At 37.5% G+C, this 27,611-nt stretch overlaps 1 protein-coding gene across 1 annotated transcript in view; it reads left to right on the top strand.

Annotated features, from left to right (window-relative positions):
• Nucleotides 1-27,611, top strand: part of Aldh-III (Aldehyde dehydrogenase type III) — a 260,715-nt gene that overhangs the window by 4,023 nt on the left and 229,081 nt on the right. Inside the window, 1 exon segment of the mRNA XM_090371122.1 lies at nt 9,110-9,184. Within this exon segment, the coding sequence (XP_090227248.1) occupies nt 9,173-9,184 (12 nt within the window). The 5' untranslated portion in view covers nt 9,110-9,172.

Below are 27,611 nucleotides of genomic sequence, written 5' to 3'. Positions count from 1 at the left end.
ACCAGTGGCTCCATTATTTTCCCTGTAACACAAGTTAAACTGACAGGTCTATAGTTACTTGTGTCACCTTTTGACCCCCCCCCCCCACCTTTGTGAACTGGCAATAGATTTGCACACCTCCAGTCCATGGGGACTTTCCCCGAGTACAAGGAAGCTCTTATGGTATTCTATCAATAATTTATTGTAATTTTACAAGTACAGAGGAGATCGCATCTTCTCTCTAAGATGGTCAGATTACACACAATATAGTATCCAGGTTTTCAGGCTGCATCTGAACAAAGATAAACCTTCTGGAGAAGTTGTGTAAAGAAAGCCAGCTAGATTGTTCAGGAGCACAGAGCATTATCTCTGTGAAGAAGTGGTTTAGAAAATGTGTAGTTTTCGACTAGATGCTTTGTGGTGGGAGGTATTTGATTGAAGTGCTTAAAGACCTGTAATAAAATAAATGGAGCAATGTTTTCACTGGTGATTGATATAAGAACCAGAGGGCACAACTATAAAATCTTAGGGGAGGAACAATAAACTAGATCTTGTAAATTTTACCTACTGGTAGCATGTTGGGGAATGTTAATTATAGTGCAAGGAATAAGTTGACCAAGGGAAAGAGTTTGGCAAAATTCAAGGAGGAATTGAATAGGCACTTTTTGATGGGAATAATGAGTTTTTTTTTTTTTTTTTTTTTTTTTTTTTTAAATTTTTTTGCAGATGTAATAGAACTTTGATTCCTTACACCCTTATGCAATTTTAATACTAATATCATTGATAAACCCCATAAGCTGACCTAGCAAATATTTTTTGTACTCTGAGAACTTCATGCCACTCCGTGCAGTTACTCCTAGGTCTTTTCCCACTACCTTGAGTTGGTGCCACTCAAATAGTATGTTATTCTGGAATTGTTGCTACCAAATGCAACTCATCCATGTGAAATCTCAGTTGCCATTTTTTTAGCCCATCTGCATAAATTAACCGGTTTTTTTTTTTTTTTGTTTTTTTTGTGAAGTATTGTGCCTTGATCACTATCGTTAATAAAGCTGGAGGATTCAGCAGATCCAGCTGTTAGGTAAAGATCTTTAGGGTAATGATTGTGACAGATTATGGAACCAGTTTGAATCAGAAATTCATCTGCATCATCACAAAATAATCATTCTTGCATGAGGAGGACATATGGCCTTTGGTTAGAGTTACCATACCTACCTGGACATGTTTGCTTGAAGTGTTTAAAGCCCTGGGGATTAATAAAATGAATGGAGGAATGTTCTGACTGGTGATTGATATAAGAACCAGAGGGCACAACTATAAAATGTATGTTCCATCTTTCAAAATCTCTAAAATTATTTTGTGATTTAAGTAAATGAATTTTATTGTATACAATGATTAAAAGAATTAGCACATTACCTCTGCCGCCAGTTTTGTGTTATTTTGTGTAATTGGCATCTAGGAATGAAATAATATATTTTGTTAGCTGAAATGTTAGTCTGTAGGAGCACAATTTTATCCAATTAAACTGTGTATATAAGCTTACTGAATATGCTTGTTTAAGTGCTCTTTAATGAACTGTATGTGAAATAAATGAAGATAATTTTTATTTCTAAAAGGAAAAGCATTAAATAGTGGTCTTAGATCAGTGGCGTGCAAACTTATTTCGATTGCGACCCCTTTTATTAAATATAAAATTGATGCGACCCCTCATTGTAAACCCCGAGGTAGGATGACTAGATTTTTAGAGAAAAAAAATGGTATTTTATAAATTATGTAGTACAAAATTTTATTCGAGTACTGAGAAAGGAATAAAAAAATTGTTTCCATTTCAATTTAAACATTAAAATAATCATTTAGTATTTTAATTGAATACACAAAAAACAACAAATGAAATTCTTATTCTTCAATTAAGATTACAAAACAATAAAAAATTATCAATAACAAAACAAAACCAAGCCTGGATAACCGGTAATATTTGGTCTATATTTGGCGCAATGTTTGAAATTACTAATCTCATGTCATCTTCTAGACCAAGCCGGAATACTTTTTTGTTTTTATAGCTGTTAATTTTGAGAAACAAACCTCACATAAATATGTAGACCTGAAAGGTAGCAATGTTTGTATTGCCATTTTCGATAATTCTGGATACGCGTCTTGAAAAGAAAGCAAAAATTTTCCCCAAGAGTAGTCTTGAAAAGAGCATGTAATGCTTCGACGGACAAGTCAATAAGATCTTCCTTTTGTTGCATGGTAATTTCGGGACATAAAAAGCAAAGGGATCATGAACCCAATACAACTTTTTTTCTGGAGATACATTAAATCATATGGAAAAATTCTTAATTAGCATTGCTAGGTGGGTGGAAATGATATCCCTAAATTGTAAAATGTCACTATTATAACAAAATCAGAAAAGCATGGGACCATTTCAGTATTATTACACTCAAATTCAGTTTCCCAAAGATTAAGCTTCCCTTTAAAAGTTTCTATTTTATCACTGAGTATTAATATATTTGTTCCCTGTCCTTGAAGACTTTAATTTAAATCTTCCTTTCCTGATAAGTTTTTCAAATATATCAGCAAAGGAACTAAGATTTCTAAGCCATTTTTGATTTGTAAACAATTGAGCAAGGTTCTGATTTTTATCTGATAAAAACAATAAAACTTCGTGTGAGGTCAAAAAGACGTAACGCTTTACCACTGGACAACCACCTCACTTTCATATATAAAAGAAAGTTTCATCCTTTGAAATTTCATTACAAAGCATTGTGAAAAGTTTGCTATTTAAGCTTCTACTTTTTTAAATAAAGTTGATCAGACTTATCGCATCTTTCAAAACTTTGTGCAAATCTGTTTGCATTTCCTTTGCTACTAATGCTTCCCTATGTACTGAATAATGCAATGATCCAAAACTATATTTGGAGCAATTTCCTTTATTTTGCCTTTTAAAACTTGTATTTTATCCTGTTAATGCAGCTGCACCCTCAGTGCAAATTGCAAAGCAGTTGTTCCACTTTAGGCAGTATTTGTTTGAAAGAAAATATTTATAGCATTAAAAATCTTCTCGCCTGTTGTTCTTCTTTCCAAAGCTTTGCAAAATAGAAAATTCTCTAAAATATCTCCCTTGTAGCAGTATCTCTCATATACAATAAATTGATCTGTGAATTAATCTAACTGTATTGCAAAAATTGGACTTTCTCTCAATCAATTTAATAAATTGGATTTTATGTTGTTTGCAATAACTGTCTCTGGATAGAGGAATGGTATTTAAATCGTTGCCATACTTTTCTACATGCATAAATTGAAATCATTTTTTATTACAGAAGGGAGAACAAGAGATTCAGCAATAGTATGCAATTTCAAATTTTTTCCTATTAAATATGAAACTTCCAATGATGCTCTTAAAGCTTTACAAGGAACTGCAGTGTTTCTTTATGAAAAATTTCAGACCTTGTATGCCGTCGGCGTGTCTTTTGAACGAGAATTCAGTTTTTTCATTATCTCTGGATGTTTCGTATGTAAGTGTCTTTTTAATTTAATAGGTTTCATGCTTTCATTAGCCAGTGTTTCGTAACACATTACGCACACAGAACGTTGCTCATCATAAACAAATCTATAAGTAAAGCCGTACTCATAAATTCTTATTGATATTTTCTATTCTTTTTTAATTCTTTTTATTTGGAATATGATGGCTCTCTACTAGAAATCGTTGGTTGCACTACACTTGAAATAACAGTGTCCAAATTTTCACAAGATATATTTCTTACCCTTTCAACTTCTGGTGCATCTGTAGCAACATTATTGTTGTCACACCTCGACTGTTTTGTTTTGATTCCCCAATTGTCCATGGTAAAATATATAAAATGTATATTTTTTTCTTCTTAAAAACACAGCCATAATATAAAACGTAGCAGAAGAACGAAAACACATCCAAGTTGATGTGAAAGTACCGAATTACGAAGCAGAATAAAGCGTGCGTGCAACAGACTTGCTATTTACTGCCACAGCATACTTGCACCTCTGGCCTTAATGCAATTTCTGCTGTAGGATGCACGAGCTAGTGGGATTACGGTTCAGCAATTGAGTAATACTGAGAAGTATTAATACATACTGAGAAGTTACACTAGTCAGCTGGTTTCTGTGTCCATAGCCAGTGAGCAAATTAAGCTGTATTATCCACAAGGACAATAAGTAAGAAAACCACCTGTATCACACTTGAAACTACCCTAAAAAAATTCATTTCCGTAGCAAGGTGGGCAGGAGCAGCAGTGCGTAGCACACAGCTTCTTGATTAGGCTGTGGTTTGAGCCCGTGCCTACCAAGTATGGAGGATGCAGAAAGGTCAGGGAATGACCACCGCATATCCCCGGAGCAATATGGCCTTAGTTGCTAATGCTCCTAAAAACCCAAATAACAACCCTAAAAAAGAGTAGTAATACGGTTCATTCGTATCTCAGACTTCGTTCGAGTAGCAAAGGTCTCTACACCTAAAGTATTGAAAAAGTAACTTCAACAACAGGCTTTTTGGCTTTCACGTACACAAAAACTAATTTTATTTAAAAATTTCTGCAATTCCTTTAATTTATCCCACGACCTTTCGCCCCATAGTTTGCGCACCACTGTCTTAGATCACATAATGAGTAATACATAATATTTCATTTATATCAAGAATGCATTCTCTTAAAATATTGCCGTATTGTGTAAAAATGGTAAATTAGCTTTATGTAATATGTCAATTAATTAACTGGCACTTGACCTGTTATATCACTTAAAATAACTACATAATCACTGCTTATTTCCTTCATTTTTGGTTTAAAATGTTTCCTTCAATGCTCTGAGTAGGTAGCATTCATTTTCTTTATCAGTGCTGCTGGTCTTCTGTCTCATGTAAGAGCTATCCATCAACTTATTACATGTAATTCACCAAATATCCAAATTTAATACTAGCACCTTTTATTCCACATGATTCTGGGTTTGATGAGTGATTACTTTAAATAATTGCCAAAATGGTTAATTATTTGTTCATTTAAGTCTTTCATTGGCAGCATGCGAGGTCATGCTTGCAACAACCATTCTCACGAACTGGATTAATACTGTTGCAAACTTTATTGCCTCCAAGAAGGTTAAAATCACGCTGCACTTGAAGGCATGGTGGAACAGGACCTCAATGCAGCTTTTCAACTGAAACAACTGCACATAATTTGGAAGGAGACAAAAGATGTTGGTGATCAAATTTCATACTCAAAAGCACAGGCCCATTTCAACAGACAAAAATCATCAGTAATTGCTAATTTCTTCCATGCTCAGCTTCATATGGGAAAAATTCCCTATTGTCATAGGTGCCTTCGCAACAAAATCCTTGTTGATCCTTAACAATGGATGGACTTATATTATGAAATTCAACCATCAAGTGTGCTGCCCCAAAACTTGACATGCCAGACCACATTTCTTATCTGGATATCCTTCACAGCTATAATTTCACTTCACCTCAACTTATAAAAGCTATGAACTCATTGGCTCCCACTGCTGTTGTGGGAGCTGATAATGTTCCCCAATTCACCGTTAAGTGCCTCATCCCTTTTATTATTCAACTACTGCTATCTATCTACAATGACATCCTGAAGACCTGCCTCCTTTCCAGTTGAGTGGAACAGCTATACTGTGAGGCCTGTACCCAAGATCCATAACCTATCGCTAGTTAAACATTACTGTCCAATCTCTAAAGCTTCAACACTTCTGAACTGGCACCTCCGTAGCCAGGTGGGCAGGAGCAGCAGTGCGTAGCACAAGCTTCTTGATTAGACAGGGGTTCGAGCTTGTGACTACCAAATACGGAGGATGCAGAAACGTCGGGAATGACCACCACATATCCCCGGAGCAATATGGCCTTAGTTGCTAATGCTCCTAAAAACCAAAATAACAACAACAATAACTTCTGAACTTATTGGAAAAAATGCTGCTACCAGTCCTCATCAAACAAATACTCTCAGATAAGCCTCCCCAGATTCACCATGCTCTCTCACAGCGATCGACGACTACAAACCTCGCAACCACAAATGCCATACTACCAGCATTCAAGAGCAATTACTAACTTGCCATAACTTACATAGATATTGAGGCTGCATTTGATGCTGTGAATGGCCCTTCTCTTTTGTGGTTTTTATGATCATAATATAACATCAAGGGAGATATGCTGTGCTTTCTATCTGCTCTTCTTAACAAGAGGTTGTTGCGACTTGACACTGGAGGAAGAGGGTATTGGAGGACTGTTACCGCTGGAATACCACAGGGGGGGGGATCCTCTCTGGATTGTTCACAGCAATTGCCCCACTGATGTTGGAATAACCAAAAAATCATCTCCTACACAGATGACCTAAGATTCTTACCCCAATCGGGTCCAGTCCCAACCTCATCATGACCACTAACCACATTAATAATAGTCTTTTGGAAATTGCATCCTTTCTACAACACTTTGGCCTAACAATCAAACCTGGGAAGACCAAGATAATGATGTTCTCTCTGAAGACCAATCCTTCTGTGATTGCTCCCACTTTTGGTAACACCGAAATCCCTGTTGTTACTTCACATTCTGACTTAGGTGTAATGTTTGACACCAAACTTCGTTTTAATACACAGCTGGATAAACTTGCCTCATGGGCTTCGAGTCTTCATTGGACAACAAAACAAAATCTGTTGCACATTAAAGATCCCAAAATAATCAAGAAATACATCAGAATGATTATCTACCCACCATTACTGTAATTACAACATTGCCCAAGGCAATTCTTTCCACCCTAGCTTGCCCATCTTCCAACTTATGACCTCCCTTAAGATCTGGGAGAAGGCAATTATGCCACTATCTGTCTACCAGCAACTCTTTGCATCACATTCCGACTTTCTGCCAGTCTATGCAGATGGCTCAAAGTCAGAATGTTATGTGGGATCTGCTACTGTATTTTTTCACAAAACATTATCCAATAAGATCCCACAAGAAACTAGCATTTATATTGAAGAGGTGCATGCGATAGAAACAGCCTTTGATCATATTAAAAATAACGATTACCAAAGGTATATGAGATATAGTGACTCATTCCTATGCCTCTACTAATGCTAATATTATTGCTGTGTGTGCATGAATAGTCAAAGTAATAGAACAGACTTATCTGCGAAAAGATCTAAATGTCCCAAACACTTCTCATTCATTTCACAAATATAGGTGGTCTCATTGCCAATCATAATGATGTCCATTGCCACTTACGGTTTGCCAAGCCCCACTTACTTTTTCTGATAGAACTCCAAATATTGGTTGCCTGAACCACTCTCCATCTCAGTTGTCCTGACTATCACTGCATGAGTCTTTTCACTTCAAAGTTGGTACTTGTGGTGTCTACTCTGATATTCTCTGTCAAAGACTGAGTAATTTGGAATCTCCTCTTTTTGAATTTCTTTGGCTTAAAATCGCTTTATGCCATTCTTTCAAATTCATCTATTGCCTCTCTTGTTCATCTAATTCCACTGATCACTTGTAACTCTTTCACTTCCCTTCTTTGAAACTCTACTTTCTACAGTCCAACTTCCTTAACAGTAAGGTAATTTTCCTTGGTGATTTTAATAATTACGACTCCAGCTGGCTTTAGTTTTCCAGTCACATAGACCCAGTTGCTCAAGGTGCTGAGACTTTTGCAAATGCTAATGACTGTGCACAGATTGTTTACCTACCAGAATACCAAACAATTCTATGTACACACCCAAGAATCTTGATCTTTTTCTCACAAACAACCTTTCAAAGTGTTTCAATGTATGGTAGTTGGTCATCTAGGCACCTCAGATTGCAACTTAGTGATTGTCTCTTTATCTCATGTTCATTGTCAGCTTCATGTTGTCTGCCATTACAAGAAAGCAAAGTGAGATGATTTGCAAGATTTCTATTCTTCTTATCCTTGGTTTATTGGATTATTGTTTGAAATCTTTTGATGCCATTGTTTGCTCAGACAGTGTAAGTGAAATTATAAGGATGAAATCCTTTATTCCATACTCCACCTTAAAATCTCATCCTTTATCCGAATCTTGCTTTTCCAATAAATTTTCTATTTGTTCAGATAAGAATGTTACATATTGCAATTGACTCACATCGAAATCTCCAGGTTCATTTTCTGCCTACACTAAAGCTTACAGCATTGTAAAGCAGTTATTAATCAACCTGAATTAGATTTTGAACAGACAAAGTGTAGGAAATTTGCTTCCTGTCCATATGGTAGTTGAACATTCTGCCCTCTTGCCAAAGCTATTGACTGCAACCTTTTCCCATCTGCACTTCTATATATTTTAAAATTTGTGGTTCTATTGCCTCCTTACTTTAATCTCTGACCACTCACTGCCAGTGGAGGTAGATGGCTCTCTGCTTTCCAGCTTCTCCACTAATGCTGGTGTTACCCAAGGTTCAGTTTTTTCTTCCACCTTTTTTCTCTTTCTATTTTCTCAGTATTAATGACCTTCCATTGACTGGAAATCCTATCCATAGTTTTGCTGATGATAGCACACACTGCTTCCCACCTTTCAGTTTGATAAACCTTGCCCTGCACAAATACCTTCAACCTCTGAAATATCCGCTCCCAATTCCTTAAATGCTGATCTCCAGGTAATTCTCGATTGGGCAAAGATAACTTAATTTCGAGATTAACTTAAAGATAACTTAATTTCAAGATTAACTTAAAGATAACTTAATTACTTTCTAAAACTCAGTCCTGTTTTATATCTTGCATAAAGGAGTCTGCAGCTCCTGTGCTTATCTTTGATGACACTCAGATTTCTACAAGAGATTGCATACCTCTATCAGGGATTTACCTGACTTCTAATCTCTCTTGGCATGAGCATATCACAAATGCTCATGCCAAGAGCATTTGTGATATGCATCTAAAAACTACATCTACATCTAAAAACTTAGTTTTCTCTTTTGCTGTCAGCATTACTTTACCTCTGAAGAATTGACCACTCTGTAAAAATCTCAAATCTGCCATACCATGGAATATACCAATGCTTATGCAACTTTAATTTGAATAATTTTAAATTGTTCTAGTAGGAAACTTTGTGTTAAATGTTTTTAGTTATTTTATTGATCACTTTTATTTTTCAGGAAGGATTTCGTCAGAAGTAATTGTGTAAAATTCTGAAGACCAGGATTTCTAAAAGACTAATAATGTATTCTGAGGTACTATTTTGCATTATTAAATGAAATTTTAAGGATTTCTTGTATAGGCAGAAGATAGATGTTGATGGAAGATATTTCATTTAATATGAAATATCTGTCATGAACATCTATGTTCAGCAGCTATTTCACCTAAGGCACAGAATATGAATATAGGCCTATAAGGTGACTTAGAAGAAAGTGAAAAATACAAATCCATGTAGAATAGTAGAACTGTTTCATTCCTTTTTATAATTATGTACCTGAGAAAGACAAGTCTCTTATTAGAGTTTTCATCTCTCTCTCTCTCTCTCTCTCTCTCTCTCTCTCTCTCTCTCACACACCAATTTATTTGATTATTAAAATGTTGCCACTTATTGAAATGCTGTTGAATAGATCTCACTTTCCAAATTGAGAAGTATGATGCATTTCATAAAATGTCACTGCCCCGATAACTATGCCTTATAGAGGATGCTGGATACATCATCTGACTACTAGAAAACTGCCAAAATAGTTAAGCTGGAGGCAGCTGCACCCCAAGGTGTAGCAAAAAAAGTAGTTTTTCTTCTCTTTCTTGATGATTCCCTTCTGCTTCTCTCTCTCTCTCTCTCTCTCTCTCTCTCTCAGGGTAACTCAGAAAAAAATTTTTTTTGGCTATTGCAGCATAAGCCTCAGGCTTCCTTGCACCATATGGCTGATAATAATAATAATTTCTCTCTCTCTCTCTCTCTCTCTCTCTCTCTCAGGGTAACTCAGAAAAAAATTTTTTTTGGCTATTGCAGCATAAGCCTCAGGCTTCCTTGCACCATATGGCTGATAATAATAATAATTTCTTAATGATTGCAATATTTATTGTATCAATTTCTTAAATTTTAATTTAAAAAAAATCAAATTTTTAAAACACATGCTGTGTGTTTTATGCCTTTTATTTTCAGACAAAATCAATTCTAATTATTAAATGTTAAGAAAATGTAAAAAAAAAAAAAAAAACAGTTTTAGGCATAAAATATAAAAATCACTCTTAATCTCTTCTCTTTTTTAGTTTAAAAGACTTTAGTGTGTGAAATTTTAAATGCACATGTATAATTTCAGCTTATTATCAAAAAATATAAATTATTATAAAAAGAAAAAAAAATGATACTGTTAGTTAACTTCCGTTTTTAAATTTGTTTCAAATCTGGTGTGCTTTGTAGTGTACGAAATTTGAAATTATACATGTTGCTTCCTCCAGGGTAGCATCCATCTTGAGAGAATATAGAATTTTGTGTTCTTGTCTTTACAGTGCGAAAACATTTACTCTTTCAAAAACAAATAGGGAGGGACTGTAGATTAGTATTAGCATTAGTAGAGGCATATGATGGCAGAAAGCAAGCTTATACAGCATCAGCCAAAAAAAAAAAAACCTACCCTAGGGGTTTTATTTAAATGGATCTGTGTATGGTGTTGTGTTCTGGATAGATTTATATCCAAAAATGGGAATGGCTGATTTCATCCAACTCTATTTTGAACTTGACATTGCTATGGAAATAGTTCAGTTTTTGGAAGAAAATCTTTGCTAAAAATCTACAAATCTTTGCTATCTGTGAAAAGGTTCCCATGCTGAGCCCAGACCTTTGGAAGTAGAAATCTTGGAATTTGAAGTGTTCTCACTGAAAGGTTAATGGGATCCAAGATTTCTTATCCCAGCATCTCATTATAAAGTATAACAGGTGGATATACAACCTCAGGATATTGATTTGATATACAGTTCAGTGTTTGCCTTAATAACAGTGGGTTTTATGTATCTTATATGGAGGTTGCTTCTACAATTTTCTTCAAACAGATTTACCTCTACATTAGTAGAGGCATATGATGCAAGAAAGCAAGCTTATGCAGCATCAGCCAAAAAAAAAAAAAACAACCCCACTTCCATTTCATCCCTCCGTTCGTTCGAAATACCTGTCCAGCTGAGCCTTAAATTTATTTAGGCTATCAACTTCCACAACAAGGGATGGAAGTCTGTTCCACCAACCAACTACCCACTGGCTAAAGGCAAATTTCTGCACATCTATCCTACATCTGTCTTTCCTCAATCTGAATTTATGCCCTCTCAGGTGATTATTCTGAGCAAGAGGAAGAATCCCATCAGCATTGAGCATGCTCAAACCATTCAAGGCTTCAGACCACCTCGCCGGTGCCTAGTCTCCAGACACTGTAATTTGTAAAACTTAAGCCTTTCTTCTTAAGAGCAACCCTTTATTCAATTCACGAATCTTGTTGCCCTTCTCTGTACTTGTTCCAGCAGCTCTACATCTTTCTTGAACTGAGGCCTCCAGACCTGTATACAGTACTCAATGTGTGGCCTGACCATTGCCTTATACAAGGGAATAATCACCTCCTTATCCCTGCTGGAAAAATTCCTGTATATCATTGACAATACTCCATGAGCTACTCTTGCAACCCGTCTGCACTGCTCAGAGAACTTCATATCTGCCTGCACAACCACCCCCAAGTCCCTTTCATTCTCTACCACTGTCAGTGTAGTACCACAGAGTTGATACGTTGCTCTGGGGGGTTGCCGTTTCCCATATGTAGTACTTTACATTTGTCAACGTTGAACTTCATATGTCACCTCTCAGCCCATCTGCTCAACCTTTCCAGATCCTGTTGCAGCAGCATAGCGTCAATAGTGTCCTTAACAACCCTGCCAACCCTTGTATCGTCTGCAAACTTGGACATTAAGCTTGATATACCATCATCAGTATCATTTATAAATACAGAAAACAATAATGGACCCAACACTGAGCCCCAAGGGACTCCACTAATAACATTAGTCCACGATGAGCAGTGTCGATTGATTACTGCTCTGTCTTCTTCCCCTCAACCATCCCTTTATCCATAGCAGCAGTTTGCCTCCAATGCGACACTGCTCCAATTTGTGCAGCAGTCTTCCATATGATTTTTCCCTCTTCCAGAGAGATAATAGTAAACACTGACTCTATATCAAATTAATGTCCTGTGGTTGTGTATCCTTCTGTTGTAAATTTATAAATGAGATCTTGGGAATTATTGATATTATACTGGTTGGGAGGAATGATGCTGGAACAAGTCATATGATGATTTTCTGATGTAGATGATGATGACTGGCTTCCTTTTTGGGGTTTTTGTTTATTCATCAAATCTAACATACAGATTAATTCCAATTTGGATAATCAGTATCATAATATTTACAATACAAAATTATTTTTAATTCCCATTTCTTAAAAGCTGTTAATTATATGAAAATCGTGTAATGTCACATTTTCGGAACTTTAAAATAAACTACAAATCTATTTTGTTCCACTTAAAATATTAAAAAATATATATAACAAAAAAAACTATACATTATAAATGCTATGCCAATTTTAGTGTTTCTTTCTGTGCATAAGGTAATTATGGATCACACATAAGTACTCTCTAGGAAAGAGCACTTGTGTATCATCCCTAATTACTTTATGCACAGAAAGAAACTATGAACTAGGTATAAAAACCACTGACAGTCAGAGACCACAGAAAAAAAACTTGTTTTAAGTGGCTTATGAGATGTATCAGAGTTCTAAAAGCAAAAAGATACAAAATTAAATTCTGAATTTAAAAATGATCAAAATTTAGTACTAAATCTCTAGTATCATAAATGAATTAAATGATACTCGAGAGAAAATTTAAATTTTGAGCTTTTCATTTGATTTATTATCTGATATAATAAGGCTAATGGATCTTTTATTAATTCCCTTCATGGTGTCCAGAGATAAAAAATTTTATTATGATAAAACAATGTGTTCAGAAGAGAATGGAAAGACCAAAGGTAGGGAGTGGTAATACTTCTCACCAAAAATCCTCTGAAAGCAATTGGGCTGTTCCCAGACTCATATCAAGTTCAGATGGATGTTGATTGTTGGATGAAGATGATAGTGAGGACAAGTTACAGGTCAAATGATCCTGAGGAGTATGACAAAACTCTCTTTAGACAAATCAAGCAACTCTGTATCATTGTGGGCAACTTCAGTGTACCTCATGCAGATTGGAAATTGTAAACTGGAAAGAAAGTGTGGAAACAGCAACCATCCAACTGTGTGGATGATTGTTATTTATTACATGTCAGTGAAAGTAAAAAGGGCTCTGATATCTTCGAACTAGTTCATACCAAGGATCCAAACTGCATCAAAAACTTCACAGTGCAAGAACAGCAGGTAGCACGGACAATGGTTTATCACAGTATAAAGTCAAATTAGGCTTGATGTAGCTGAGTGAGTGGTCAGGGGGAAAGTGCACAGTAGTACTCACATTTTGAATGGGCCATGATTCATGCCCATGTCTACTAAATATGTTTAATGATCCTATTCATGATTTATTGTAAAGTCCTCTGACTTGGTGGTCATGCCAGGGGGGGTTAAAATTTAAAACAGTAAAAAGATAAGCAATCAATAACAAAGAACACAGCACACACAAATTGCAATAAAGTACGTGCAAGTGAGAACCGAGTAGCGAGTTACAAAGCTTTAAAAATAGGAATGAAGAGAAGATCTGAAAATTAATTTTTTTATATGATTGAAGATTTCATAGAAGTGTAAACACATTTCACCATAATAACCCACAGAATTCCAGCTGTAGGTATTATCGCAAATTCAGTAAGATTGAGTTTACTGTCCGTTTATGATAGATTTCACTAACAGAGAAGCCCAATAAACAGGTGACTGCTAATTGTTTTATGGTTGTGACCTCCAGAATTTCGACTGAACCACATGGCACCGTCGGAGACAATCGTAGGGTAATCTCCAGTGCTGCGGCCTCCTGCCCCGATTAAACGGCATGCTGTCCCAATTAAGCGAAGTAAACCCTGGCTATTTTCTCGATTAGTTTCTGTTTTTTAAGATTTGCCCCAAATAAACGGCTGCCCCAATTAACCGGTGGCCCAAATAACCGGAATTCACTATATTATTAAAGAAAAAGTGATTAGCCTATATGATGATCTGAAGAAAGCTCACCTTAAAAAAAAAAAAAAAAAAAAATTGGAACCATTTAAAGCTAGTAAGGGCTGGTAAGATAGATTTAAAATCCAGGGAGAAGCCGCAAGTGGTGCAGATCAAGGAGCTGAAACTTTCGATGAACTTTAAAAATTATTGAAGAGTGGTGTTAAACTTCTCAACAAGTTTTTAACGTAGATGAAACAGGACTTTTTTGGAAATGAATGCCTAAAAGAAGTTTCATATCGAAAGAATTAAAAAAAAACATGGCAGACTATAAAGCAACAAATGTTTGGTTGACTGTATTGTTGGGTGGTAATGCTGTGGGGATTTTAAAGTAAAACCCCTTTTAGTTTACTACAAAGACAGCCAAAGTACAACCCAAAATTGACCGAAGTTAATGAAAACTTGGCAGCCCAGGGCCATTGGATTAATAAATTCATGATTTTAATTAGCATTTTAAGTTTAATTTTGATACATAATGTGGTTACTTACCACATAATTATATACGTATGTAATGGAGAATATTTTCTATGTATAAATTTTTAATATTAAATATTTTTACCAACATTTGTGTATCTTTTCGCTACTGTTTATTGATTAGAAAATATCCTATGGCATAGACCGCAACTCACAAATACATGTTACATTACGGGAATATGGTGCTCACTTAGTGCTCTGTTTTTCAGGAACAAACTATCAGTGTTAAGCGGGGGTCACCTGTATTATATCCTTAATAAGAGACTCCATAATCTAACCTACCACTGAAGTCAAACTCACTGATCTCTAGTTGCTAGTCATGTCTTTTGCACCTCCTTTGTAGACTGGGGAGTTGAGTTTCTCCAGGCCAGGAAAATTCCCTGGACTGGAGAATTTCCCTACTGATATCAATGTCCTCAACTGGATGATGCACTCACATGTAATTTTTTTTTAATACAACAGGATATATACCATACATTGCTGTAGCCTTACTTTTGCTTGGCCTCAGCAATCACCCCCCATGCTTTTTATGATACATCACTTTATTTACAGCAGTCTCTAACTCCTCGTTACAGATCTGTGGTTCGAATGGTCTTTGTTACTAAAAACTGTAAAGATCATTGCAAAGTACTTATTCAATTAATTTTCCACTTCTGCTGGGCTTTGGCACCTCTCTACCTTTTCCACTTTCTATGATTTTCCAGTTCATTCAAGTAAAGGACCTATCTGATTCACTCTTCCATTTTGTATTCACGTATGAAAAGGACACACTTTGTCTCCATTTTTAGCTTTATTTGCTAATGATTTTTCATACTCGGCTTTTGCCTGCCTCACCCCATCAGCGGTTTTGTTACAAATGCACTTATAATACTCATATAAAAGAGTATCTTGCATGAGTCTGTAAGAGTCCTTTGTTCTTTTTTTTTCTTAATTAAATCTTTAATCCCCTGGTCATCTACTTCGGCATTTTCCTTTTGTAAAATTTCTCCTCTGAAACAAATGTACTGGTGCTTCTTTGAACAGTTCCCAAAATAAACTCATAACCAGCACTTTAGCAGTTGTCTTTCCAGTTAATAGAGCCCAAGAGATACCAAAATCCATTATAGTCCCTGCAAATTGAAGCCCCACCCCATTTTCTCTTGGCCACAGAAATATTTTTGGATGCTACTGATTTTATAGTCTTGTGGTTAAAGTGTCCCTTCACCTTCTCTGACACAGAATAAATAAGCGTTATCCAGATATCTCAAAAATTTGTTTCCCCATCGTGTTTTGCCTGTCCCTGATTTCCAATCTGTAAGAGGTAAACTGAAGCCAAATTTTTGTTTTGTAACAGCAAACAAACTTTTGGTTTGCCTATGGGCTTGAATTTTAGTGGTTTAATGTCAGAGATTTACCTTTCTACGATTGAATGCATACATTTGACACTTTTTCTATCGCATATTAGATATTATAAGAGGTACTTGGACAGTGTTCTCTCTCTCTCTCTCTCTCTCTCTCTCTCTCTCTCTCTCTCTCTCTCTCTCTCTCTCTCTCTCTCTCTCTCTCTCTCTCTCTCTCTCTCTCTCTATCACTGATACTAGTACTATTCAAGGTATTTTACATTAATTTAATAATATCCATCCTAGTCTGAATTTTACATTAGAAATAGAAAACACCAAAACGAAATCTTAAATTTCCTAAACTTTACACTCACCCATGATAGGAATAGAATTCAATTTAATTTCTATCGAAAACTTACTAATACTGGTATGTTCCTTCTTTATAACAGTTACTGTCCGTTTACCTACAAAAGGTCAATTATTTTTAACCAATTTCTTAACGCTTATAAATATTTGATGTCTGAGCTATCTTTAATCTCTGAGATACAGATATAAACCAACAAATTCTTAAACAGAGGTTATCCTCTTACTACTATAAACCAAATCAAAACTCAAAAAAATAATAGGTTACATAGAACTATAAATAAAAACAGTAAACACCAAGAAATATTTTATTTCCATTCCATGCATTGCACAATGGCACAAACAACTCAACAGGCTTTTTAAAGATACAGAATTTAAAATTGTGGCTAGGCCCAAACTGAAATCATACTGCACTAAACAATCATTCAATCCTTTCTCCATTTTCGACACAGAAAAACGATCTGGTATATAACATTTCTTGCAGTGATTGCATTCATCTTATCAAAGCTTGCCGCATTGCACTATGGATCTGAGGATGAAACATGATTCCCCAGTTCGCGTTGTCTTGAGCAGTTCCGTCGGAATTGACTTTTCATGTCATTATCAAATGCTCACTGTTTTTAAATTAACAAAGCAAAAATACTTAGTATTCAACATAATTACACAAAATTATTAATCACAAACTCTGGAAATTAAATTACACAAAAATTTCATTAATGTGATATCAAATGATCTCTATATATTTTAAAATTCCGGTACACACACTTCATGTTTCTTCTGTACTGTGATCTTCCTGAAGCTGATGGGCTTTTCAACTCATTGCCAAAAAGCCCGTTCGCTTCAGGAAAAAAGTCATTTTAAATTGCTTTAAATTATTTCAAATTATTTTAATTATCATATGTCATAATTATTCTTCGTTTGATTTTATTATTGGACATAATGACTTCTTTCACTCATGGTTGCATGTTTGGTGGTTTGATGTGGGTTGGGTTGGGGAACCTTAACTAACGATTCTAGATGTGTTGAATCATTGGTATGTCTTTGGGTGAGAGAAGTCTTTAGAGGTGGTTTTGTGTTCAGTTAAATTCAGGAGAGTATCGCACTGAAGTGTTATATGCAAAATATTGAGGTATATTTCTCTTAATTTTCTATAAATTAATATACACGTAGAACTTATTGAGCATCACAACTCTATTTATTAATCATAGGTGGGTAACATAAGCCAGAATATAACCAGTGGATCAATACTGATGGAATCTATACTGGCAATCATTGATCAGGTGGAAGGTTTCGAGACAGTTTCAGTTGGCAGTTAATTGATTTCTCCATTACTTTAAATTATTAATGATTTTTCCATTACTAATAAGAGTAGAAGTAATCGCAATGGGACAATAATTGGATGGGAGAGATCTGTCACCCTTTTTAGGAACTGGCTGGATATGAGCAAATTTCCAAGCAGAAGAAAAAACACCTTTGGAATAAGAAAGTGAAAAAAGGTGACACAGAACAGGAATAAGTTCAGGAACACAGGTTTTGAGAACAAGTGGAGAAATCCTTCCGATGGAAGACCACAAAAGCCATTCAATGGAGTGTACTGTGAATAGTGGGAGGTTATTGTTTGTTTGTTATTTGGTTTTTAGGAGCATTAGCAACTAAGGCCATATTGCTCCAGGGGGGGTTATGCGGTGGTCATTCCCTGACCTTTCTGCATCCTCCGTATTTGGTGGGCATGGGCTCAAACCTCGGTCTAATCAAGAAGCGTGTGCTACGCACTGCTGCTCCTGCCCACCTGGCCACGGAGATGCCCATAGTGGGAGGTGACTTACTAAGATCATCAATACACTAGTTGGAAGAAAAGTAGGATGCTAGCAGGTCAGCTTCATTTTTCTAGAACCACAACAAGATGGTTCTATTGCCTGAAGTGGTAATAGAACCATCTTGTTGTGACAGAGGTGGGAACAGAGATGGGCAAAATTGTGGCAAATAGCTTTGGCAAATGACTGGAATACTCTACTACCATTTGGATGATTAGAAAGTATTCTACTTTTAGCCTGTTCAATATCTAGTTTGAAATGGTTAATAACTACTTTAAAATTGTTACGAGCTTTGGTGTAGGCAGAAAATGAACCTGGAGATTTGGAAACAAGCCAATTAATATGTGCAACATTTTTCTCTTGAACAGCCTTAGCACATTTATTGGAAAACCAATGTTTAAATAAAGGATGACATTTTAAGGTGGGGTGTAGAATAACGGATTCCATCCCTACAAGAATAATTTCACTGACACAATCTGAGCAAATGTTAACATGAGAAGATTTGAAATAGTAATTTGACAAAGGAAAAGAAGAATAGGAATGTTTAAATCATCCCATTTTTGCATTCTTACAGTGCCAAACAACATGATGTTGAGAATGACCATGAGTGAAAAGCACCATTGGAGAAGAGACCATCACCAAGTTGTGATCTGAGATGCTTAGAGGACCGCTCACCTCGACCATCTACTTAGAAGGGTTGTTTGTGAGAAAAAAATCAAACATGTTGGCAGGGTGGTTAGGATTGTCTGGTATTCTGGTAGATAAATGAACAATCTGTGCGAGGTCATTAGTAATTGCAAAAAGCCTCAATATCTCGTTACAGATCCGTGACAAAAGCGTTTCAAAAATCCGTTACAAAAGCCTCAAAAAAAAAAAAAAAAAAAAAAAAAAAGAAGCCAGCTGAAGTTGTGAATTTAAATCACCAAGGAAAATTACTTCACTGTTAAGAAAGTTGGACTGGGGAAAGTCAAGTTTCAAAGAATTCCACTTGATTAGTGGAGGTGGAAGAATGATATAAGCAACAGATGAATTTTACAGAATGTGGGAAAGAGATTTTAAGCCTGAGAAGATCAAAAAGAGGAGATTCCAAATTACTGTCTCTGACAGGGAATATCAGAATGGACATATGCACAAGTATGAACTTTGAAATGCAAGGAATCGTACACTGAGTAATTTGGACTAATACTCTGGCAGGTCACGCTACCTAATTTCCGAGAATTTCAGTGGCCAAGGCCTATTAATAGGGGGGGGGGGGGTGAACACTAAACTTTGGAAAGGCTGAAAGAGGTTTACAAGAAAGCATTTGAATTTAGACATTGATTAGAATTTGGTTGCATTGTTAAGGGTGTATTCGGTCGGTTTAGTTAGAGAGTAGGTATTTGGTATGTTAAGGGTCTAGCGGCTCCTGGGATTGCTCCCATCTCCGCGGTGTTCTCTGTATCGAGTGACAGTACCCTGTCAAGCCAGAGATTTAAAGTGTATGAATCGTGTATAGTGTAGTCTGTTGTGCCCATTGTTCATCTGGCTTATTGGCCATCGGGCCCCTGATGGGACTCGACGTTGCCCATACCGCGCCACGTGGAGGCTAGCCAGGTGTTACCAATAAGCAATCAGTACTCTGGCAGGTCCTGCCACCTACTTTCCTCAGATTTCAATGGCTAGGACCTATATAAAGAAAAAAGAAAAAAAAGACATTGCTTTAATCGCTGTTAGTGCTTTGTTTGGTCATAGAGATTTGCCTTAAGAGCGAGAATGGATTGTACGCTGGATGAGTTTTATTTTTTGGCTGAAAAGGTTCGGGCAAGCAATTTTGGTGTAGTTACAATTTTGACGTGTGGGGCTGTGCGCTGTGAAGGTAGACAGATTTGGGTGGGGAGAAGGAAGGCTGGAGGATAGAAAAGGAAGAAAGGGACCGATAGAGGAGGTGGCCCCCAAATGTTCAGTGGGCATGTCCATGCCACACCAGAGGGAAAGTGGGTTTTGCAGGGAGAGGGGGAGACAGGGGTGTCCCCCCACCGGGAAAAGGAGATAAAGCAGGCCCAGAAAGGTATCGGATCTGGGTCACCATTGTTTCAGGGTGGTGGGAGTGCTCTTTGCCTCGCAAAGAGATTTTGAGCGAAAAGCCTCAAAGCCTTATAGTTTTCTTCTTCCTGCAGCACTATGTCCTCCTGATTTCTAAGGATGGAGCGTATTTTGGTAAACAGCAGGCCACGGAGGTCTTCATATATATTACATTCATAGAGCAGGTGCTCCCAAGTTTCTTCTTGTCCGCATCTACACTGCGCTATGTCCGAGATTCCAAAATCGTGTAACTTCTTCCTGAAGGAGCCATGCCCTGTCAGCAGGTAAGTGGTATGAAGTCCAGGAGAGTACCAGGTCGGGGAAATAGGGTAAACAAGTCCAATGTCTGGTATGAAGCTTCTAGTTATGCGGCCTTTTGTGGAGTCATTCCATTGATTCTGCCACACTGTTCTCATGTGGTCTGTAAGACGTCTTTTTTCCTGTGGTCTAGTCAGAGTTGGGTCCGTAGTGTATCCCAAATGTGTGATTACCCTTCCTTTGGCGTTTTGGTGCAGCAGCCCACGGCCGACAATCTCTAAGTCCAGAGGGAGACATCCCGCAAGGACCTGGAGAGCGTGGGTGCTCACCGTGCAGCATGCTCTGGTTGTTGTGAGGAGAATTATTCAATGGATGGTTTCCAATTTCCTCCTGTTAACAGCAGTGCTTGCCTTAGCATACCAAGCTCCCGCTGCATAAGCCAGTGCCGGGATGAAGAATGTCTTGTAGAGGATGGTGAGTGCCCTCTTCTTCAGACCCCAGTCTCTGTGTGTAACTCTAGCGAATAGGCCGGAATATTTCCTGAATTTTACTCTGAGGTAACTAAGATGCGGTGTGAAGTTGAGGTGTCTATCGAGGATAACACCAAGATACTTGACTTCTGTTTGGAGTTTAATGGTTGTTCCATTTATCTTGATCTGGGGAGGCCTCCTGGGATCAAGGGAGCCCTTGAGGAGTATTGAATGTGTTTTTTCTGGTGAGATGTTCAGTAGATTTCTATTTGCCCATCCTTGCAGAACAGAAATGGCCTGATTTGAATGGGTCTCCAGCTGTGTCCTGCTATTAGCCTGCAGCATCAGTATAAGATCATCGGCGTATGCCTGTGTTCATATATTAGGGATTTCCATATTGAGGAACTCATCCAGCACAAGAGTCCACAGAAGGGGCCCCAGAACTGATCCCTTGGGGGCAGCCTCTGTGGACCTGCCTGGAGAGAGTGGCAAAGGAGCAGTCACTGTAATCCTTCTGTCATCCAAGTATGATCTAAGGCAGCAGAAAAGGTTGCCTGGAATTTGGGCGTGCCGAAGTCTGGCCAGGATTCCGGGCCACCAGAGAGAATCAAAAGCGCCAGCAAAGTCTATTGATATGAGGAGAAAATACTTCACGTCGCAGTTTTTTGCTGCCTCAATTATGTTTTCCAAAGCGTCTGCCGCTGAGCGTCCTCTTCTGAAGCCGAACTGGTTCGGCGACATCATGTTCGCTTACTGGAAGTGAGTCTCTAATCTATGGTAATTAGAAGCCGCTCAAAAAGTTTGCTCAAGGTAGAAAGCAAAGCTATGGGTCTGTACGACGTTGGCTTATCCTGGGGTTTGGTTGGATTCTTAAGTATAAGTCTTATTCTTGCTGTTTTCCACTTATTAGGGTAATAGCCTTCTGAAAGACAGCGATTGAAGAGATTTAGAATGATGTCTGGTATCTTCTCTACTGCATTTTTGAGCATCTCTGGTTCAATCATGTCGTCACCAGGGGGCTTTCCTGTTTTTAATGTTTGCTGCTGCTATGCTCAGCTCCATAATTGTAAAGGGGGCCTCAACTGCCGTGGTACAATAAGAGGAGTTTTCTTCATAGAGTTTCTCTGTTCCTCAGTCTGGGGTTCAGTTTGAGGTAGGAAGATGTGGTCTAATATGTTGTCAATTGATGATTTCCAGGTTCTGGTATAACTTCCTGGTGCAGTTTTGGTGGCTATAACCACTTCCCCTCTTGGGAGCTTATTAGCGACAACTCTATAAACAAGTTAGAGAGTAGGGTGGGACAGAGACTGAAGACTGTGCTAAACAGGTAGAAGAATGGGGATGATAGATTAGGCATCCCCAGAGGTCAGTGGGGATGAGCCCCACCAGGTGAAGTATGGGTTAGGCAGGAAGAGGAGGAGATAGAGATCTGTCAACTTTGTCGGTGATTGTTGTCAGGCCCATGCAAGTGTCGAATCCTGTAGGAAGGTCAAACTGCCCATCCTGCTCCAGATGGGATATTAGCTGTAAATGGGGAACCACCAAGTGAAGGGGGGGAGATATATATAATATAATTTAATATATAATATTTTATAATATAATTAATTTTTTTTCTGTTAGGTTATATATATATATATATATATATATATATATACATTTTTTTTTTATTATCTTTTTTCCACTCACTCATTTATCTTTTTTCTCACACACCAGAGGGTTGGGGGAAATTCAGTGATGTGTAATATAGAGGCAGCCAGATTATACACTAGCTGATCCAGAAACCTGCTAGACAGTGGTCTCCAAAGTTGTATGCACAAGATAATCCGCAGTAAATCAGTATTAATTAATTATGAAAACTTTAGCTTTTCAAAACGTAATTGAAAATAAAAATTATAAATAAATGGTTTTTTTGAATACTTCAATATGCGGCTTTGTTGGATAGTGTGGCTTTATTTGATCATACCATCGGTTTCGCCCAAATCTGAAACGAAGCAGCCACGTGCTCACTTTGGACCCGCAGTATATCTTCCATCCTTGATTAACTTACTGAACAAATTTAGATTTAGCTGACAATCAAACAAATGATTTTATAAATGTGATTTTAGATATGTCTTCCATGTAAATGATTTATAAATAAAAAAAATATATTAAACTTATATATTTAATTTTTTGTTCTGCGGCGTGCACTAGTACTTTTAAGTAAAATAAGGGTGCGGTGCACAGCTTAAAAAGTTTGGAGACCTGTGTCCAAGAAAGTTACCAAAAGGTTTGGTCCAGTGGACTATCTAGTGGCGGTTTGCGAAGACCGTTTTAGAGCTTGTACCCTTGAAATGTAAGGATGACTGGATCTTGCCATGGTGTCCATCATAACCTCAAAAGGCATCAATCATACTACATGATCAAGTCACAAAGGAGGTTAGGCAATTGAAGGTAGATTACAAGAAATCTTTGGAAAAGAATGTAAAGAAAAACAGCAAAGACTTCTTTACTTATATTAGCATTAACATTAGTAGAGGCATACGATGCAAGAAAGAAGCCAAAAAAAAAAACGCTCCCATTTCATCCATCCATTCGTTCCAAATGCCTATCCAGCTCAGCCTTAAATTTATTTAGGCTTCCACAACAAAAGATGGAAGCCTGCTCAACCACTCAACTACCCGCTGGCTAAAGGCAAATTTCTGCACATCTGTTCTACAACTATCTTTCCACAATTTTAAACTGTGCCACTCAGGTTCTTAATCTGAGCAAGAGGAAGAATCCCATTAGCATTCAGCTTGCTCAACCCATTCAAGTCCTTATACACCTCACAGGTGCCTACTCTCCAGGCACTGCAATTTGCAGAAATTAATTCTTTCTTGGTAAGAGCACCCTTTGTTTCACTCACCAGTTTTGTTGCCCTTCTTTCTACTTGTTCTAGCAACTCTACATCCTTCCTAAAATAAGGCCTTCAGACCTGTACACAGTACTCTAGGTATGGCCTGACCATTGCCTTATACAGTGAGATAATCACCACCCTGTCCCTGCTAGAAAAATTCCTATTTATCTTTATAGTTATTTATCTTGTCAATAACTATATTCCTATAGTTATTGACAAGATTCCATGACCTGCCCTGGCAGTCTGTTTGCACTGCTCAGAAAACTTCATATTTGACTGCACAATTACCCCCACGTCTTTTTTCACTTTCCACTTCCCCGAGTGTAGAACCACACAGTTGGTACGTTTCTCTTGGATTATTGCTACCTATATGCAGTATTTTGCATTTGTCAATGTTAAACTTCAGTTGTCACTTCTCAGCCTATTTGCCCAACTTGCTAGATCCAGTTGGAGTAGCATACTGTCTTTACTGTCGTTAACAACCCTGCCAACCTTTGTATCATCTGCAAACTTGGACATTAATCCTGATATACCTTCATCAATATCATTGATGAATACACAAAACAACAATGCACCCAGCACCGAACCTGGGGAACTCAAATAATAACATTTGTTCATAAAGAGCAGTGTCCATTGATTACCACTCTGTGTTGTCTCTCACTCAACCATCCCTTTGTCCAATGTAGCAATTTACACTTAATGCCATACCTCTCCAGTTTGTACAGCTGTCTTCCATGTGCAACAGTATCAAAAGCTTTCCTGAAATCCAAGTATAGGATTTAAAAATTATTTTTGGCATTCAGTTCCTTTGTGACCACATAATAGTATCCAATCAAATTGGTCAGACAAGACATCCATTAAACAAACCCATGCTGTGTCTTAACTATTACTGCAGTCTTCTCTAGATTGATCCTGCAATGCTTCTTTAACCAGTGATTCCATTATTTTCCCCGGAACACCAGTTAAACTAACAGGTCTATAGTTATTTGTGTCACCTTTTGAACTCCCTTTGTGATTTGGTGAATTGCACATCTCTAGTCCATGGGGACCTCCCCTGAGTCCAAGGTAGCTCTCATAATTATGGCTAAAGGTTTGCTTACTTTGTTTGCTGCCTCCTTTAATATAACTGGATAGATCCCATCCACCCCAGGTGCCTTATGTTTAACCTCAACGATTTCTCCTCCACTTTGCTCTCAGTTATTACAAAATCACTTAGCTCCGTGTTAGGGTTTGATAAACTTCTGGCATTTCCCTCATATACTCCTCATGTGTGAATGTAGATGCAAAATACTCATTCAGTTTATCAGCTACCTGAGCATGATCAGCAATAGTCAACCCATCTATGTTAAGTTGTCCAATCTTATTCATCCTTTTCCTTTTAGAGTTTACATAAGTAAACTCTAAAAGGAACCACATTGTTGTTTTCTTTGCATCTTTTGCGAAAGATTTCTTGTAATCTGCCTTTGTCTGCCTAACTTCCTTTGTTACTTGATTACAGACTAGTTTGTATCTGCCATAGGCTTCTATGTCACCTGATACTTTATATGTATCCCATACATTTTTCTTCTCTGTCACGAGCCTCATTATTCCATCTGACATCCATTTAGGCCTGAACCGTGAACAGTATTTTTTAGTTGGAATGAAAAGCCTAGTAGCCTCCAAGATTAAGTCCCTGAAGGCTTCTCATTTAGAATTCAACGTTGGTAACATCATCAGTTGATCCCACTGTACAGAATTTAAAAACTGTCTTAGAGCCCTGTAGTCATCTTTATGAAAGCCCTTCCCTTTAGCTTTGATGGTAGTTACATCTTTAAGTATAAACTTTCTGGTTATCTCCCCTGTATGGGAGGTTGTCCATCTCTCTTGCCACACCTGGCAAGAGAGATGGACAAACAGCAGGTGAACGCAGAGCCTCTTCTTTTCAGCAGTGCGGTTATTTGCTGGGTCAGTTGTATGTCCGAGATAAGTCCTTGAGGTGCCCTTTGCCAGGTGGTAAAGTAATCCTTTGCCCACAATCTCCAGGTCAAGGGGGAGAACTCCGGTCAGGACCTGTAAAGCGTGGGTGCTCACCATGCTGCAGGCACGAGAAGTAAATAGTAGAATCGATCTTTGGGTTGAATGCGGTAGTGATGATAGGTATGTGATGATAGGTATGAATATGGCTTTGTAGAAGATATGTAGCGTACGCTGACCAAGGCCCCAGTACTTTCATCAACCGGTGAAATACCACCACTTTGCTTATTGGAGACTTGAAGTGGTGAAACCCATGTTTAGTCTCTAGAGCAAAGTTTCCGCCATCCCCCCTCCCCCCCATACTTCTCCATCAACCCATGCATGGTACTAAGTACTATAGGTTTTGATACCTTTTGTGTTTGGGGTTTTCATATAAAAAAAAAAAAAAAAGTAATTCGCATATCAGTACATTGTGATTACTGTCACCCAGTGGTTCCTTTATCTGCAAATTCTTAATGCGTGAATAATCACTGCTGATAATCAGATCAAGAGTATTACTTCCTCCGGTTTCCTCTCGAAAATGCTGCTGTAGAAAATAATCATCCAATAAATCCAAAAAAGTCTTGACAGTGTGCGAGTGACGAATCCAAAAGTTCCAGTGAATATCTAGAAAGTGAAAATCCCCCATTATAAGACATTGTTTTACTGGCCTGCTCTATTTCTCTGCACAATTTCTCATTATACTCATCAGATTCATTAGGCCAAAAACACACACCTACTCTCATTTTTTGTTTCCCAGTGCTTGTCACTCCAGACAGACTCAACGTTGCATTGCCCACCAATATCAATTGGATGCACTTCCTTAGATTTTGTGTTTCTTAACTAACAGCATAACCCTTCCTTCCTTCCTATCCTTTCTGTACACATCGTAGTCCCCAAATTTCAATTCTATACTGGTTATATCTGTGTGACACCACGTCTCATATCTCAACAATATCTGCTTTTGATGTTTTGACTAGCACTTAAAGCTCATCAAATTTATTAACTGTACTCCTAGCATTGGTGTACATGCAAGTATACATGCACCTGTTTCTACTCTTAGTTACCCTAACACAGCCCATGTATTTATTTGTTCCACTGTGACTCTGAACAGTCTTAGAAGTTCACAAAGAGCAGGAAAGCTTTTGATACTGTTGCACATGGAAGACTACTGTACAAACTGGAGTAGTATGGCATTAAAGGCAAGTTGCTACAATGGATATGAGTGATTGAGTGGTAATTAATGGACACTGCTCTACATGGACTGTTGGACTGGATATATAAACTCTAAAAGGAAGGATATGAATCAGGTTGGTCCACTTGATATTGATGATTCGACTGTTGATGATCCTGCTTAGATAGCTGACAAACTGAATGAGTATTTTGCATCTACATGCACACATGAGGAATTCTGTAGGGTAGTGTAGGACAGAAGCTTACTAAAATCTAACGGAGAACTCAATGAATTCGTAATAACTGAGAGCAAAGTGGAGGAGAAATTGTTGAAGTTAAATATAAGAAAGGCACCTGGGGTGGTTGAAATATATCCAGTGATATTAAAGGAGGCAGCAAAGGAAATAAGCAAACCCTTAGTGTAATTTTTATGGTGTCCACGGAATCAGAGGTCCCCATGGACTGGAGATGTGCAAAATTATCCTTCATTGACAAAAGGGATCAAAGTGACACGAGTAACTTCTGTTTCATGGAAAATGATGGAGCCACTGGTTAAAGAAGCATTGCAGTATCATCTAGACAAGACTACAGTTATAATTCAGACACAGCATGGGTTTGTTAAAGGGAGTCTTGTCTGACCAGTTTGATTAGATACATTGATGTG

The sequence above is a fragment of the Mastigoproctus giganteus genome, chromosome 4, assembly GCF_048544385.1.
Source record: "Mastigoproctus giganteus isolate SK-2022 chromosome 4, ASM4854438v1, whole genome shotgun sequence".
In the NCBI taxonomy this organism is placed as follows: Eukaryota; Metazoa; Arthropoda; class Arachnida; order Uropygi; family Thelyphonidae; genus Mastigoproctus; species Mastigoproctus giganteus.
The sequence above is the reverse complement of the archived record's forward strand: the minus strand, read 5'-3'. Positions and strand labels throughout refer to the sequence as shown.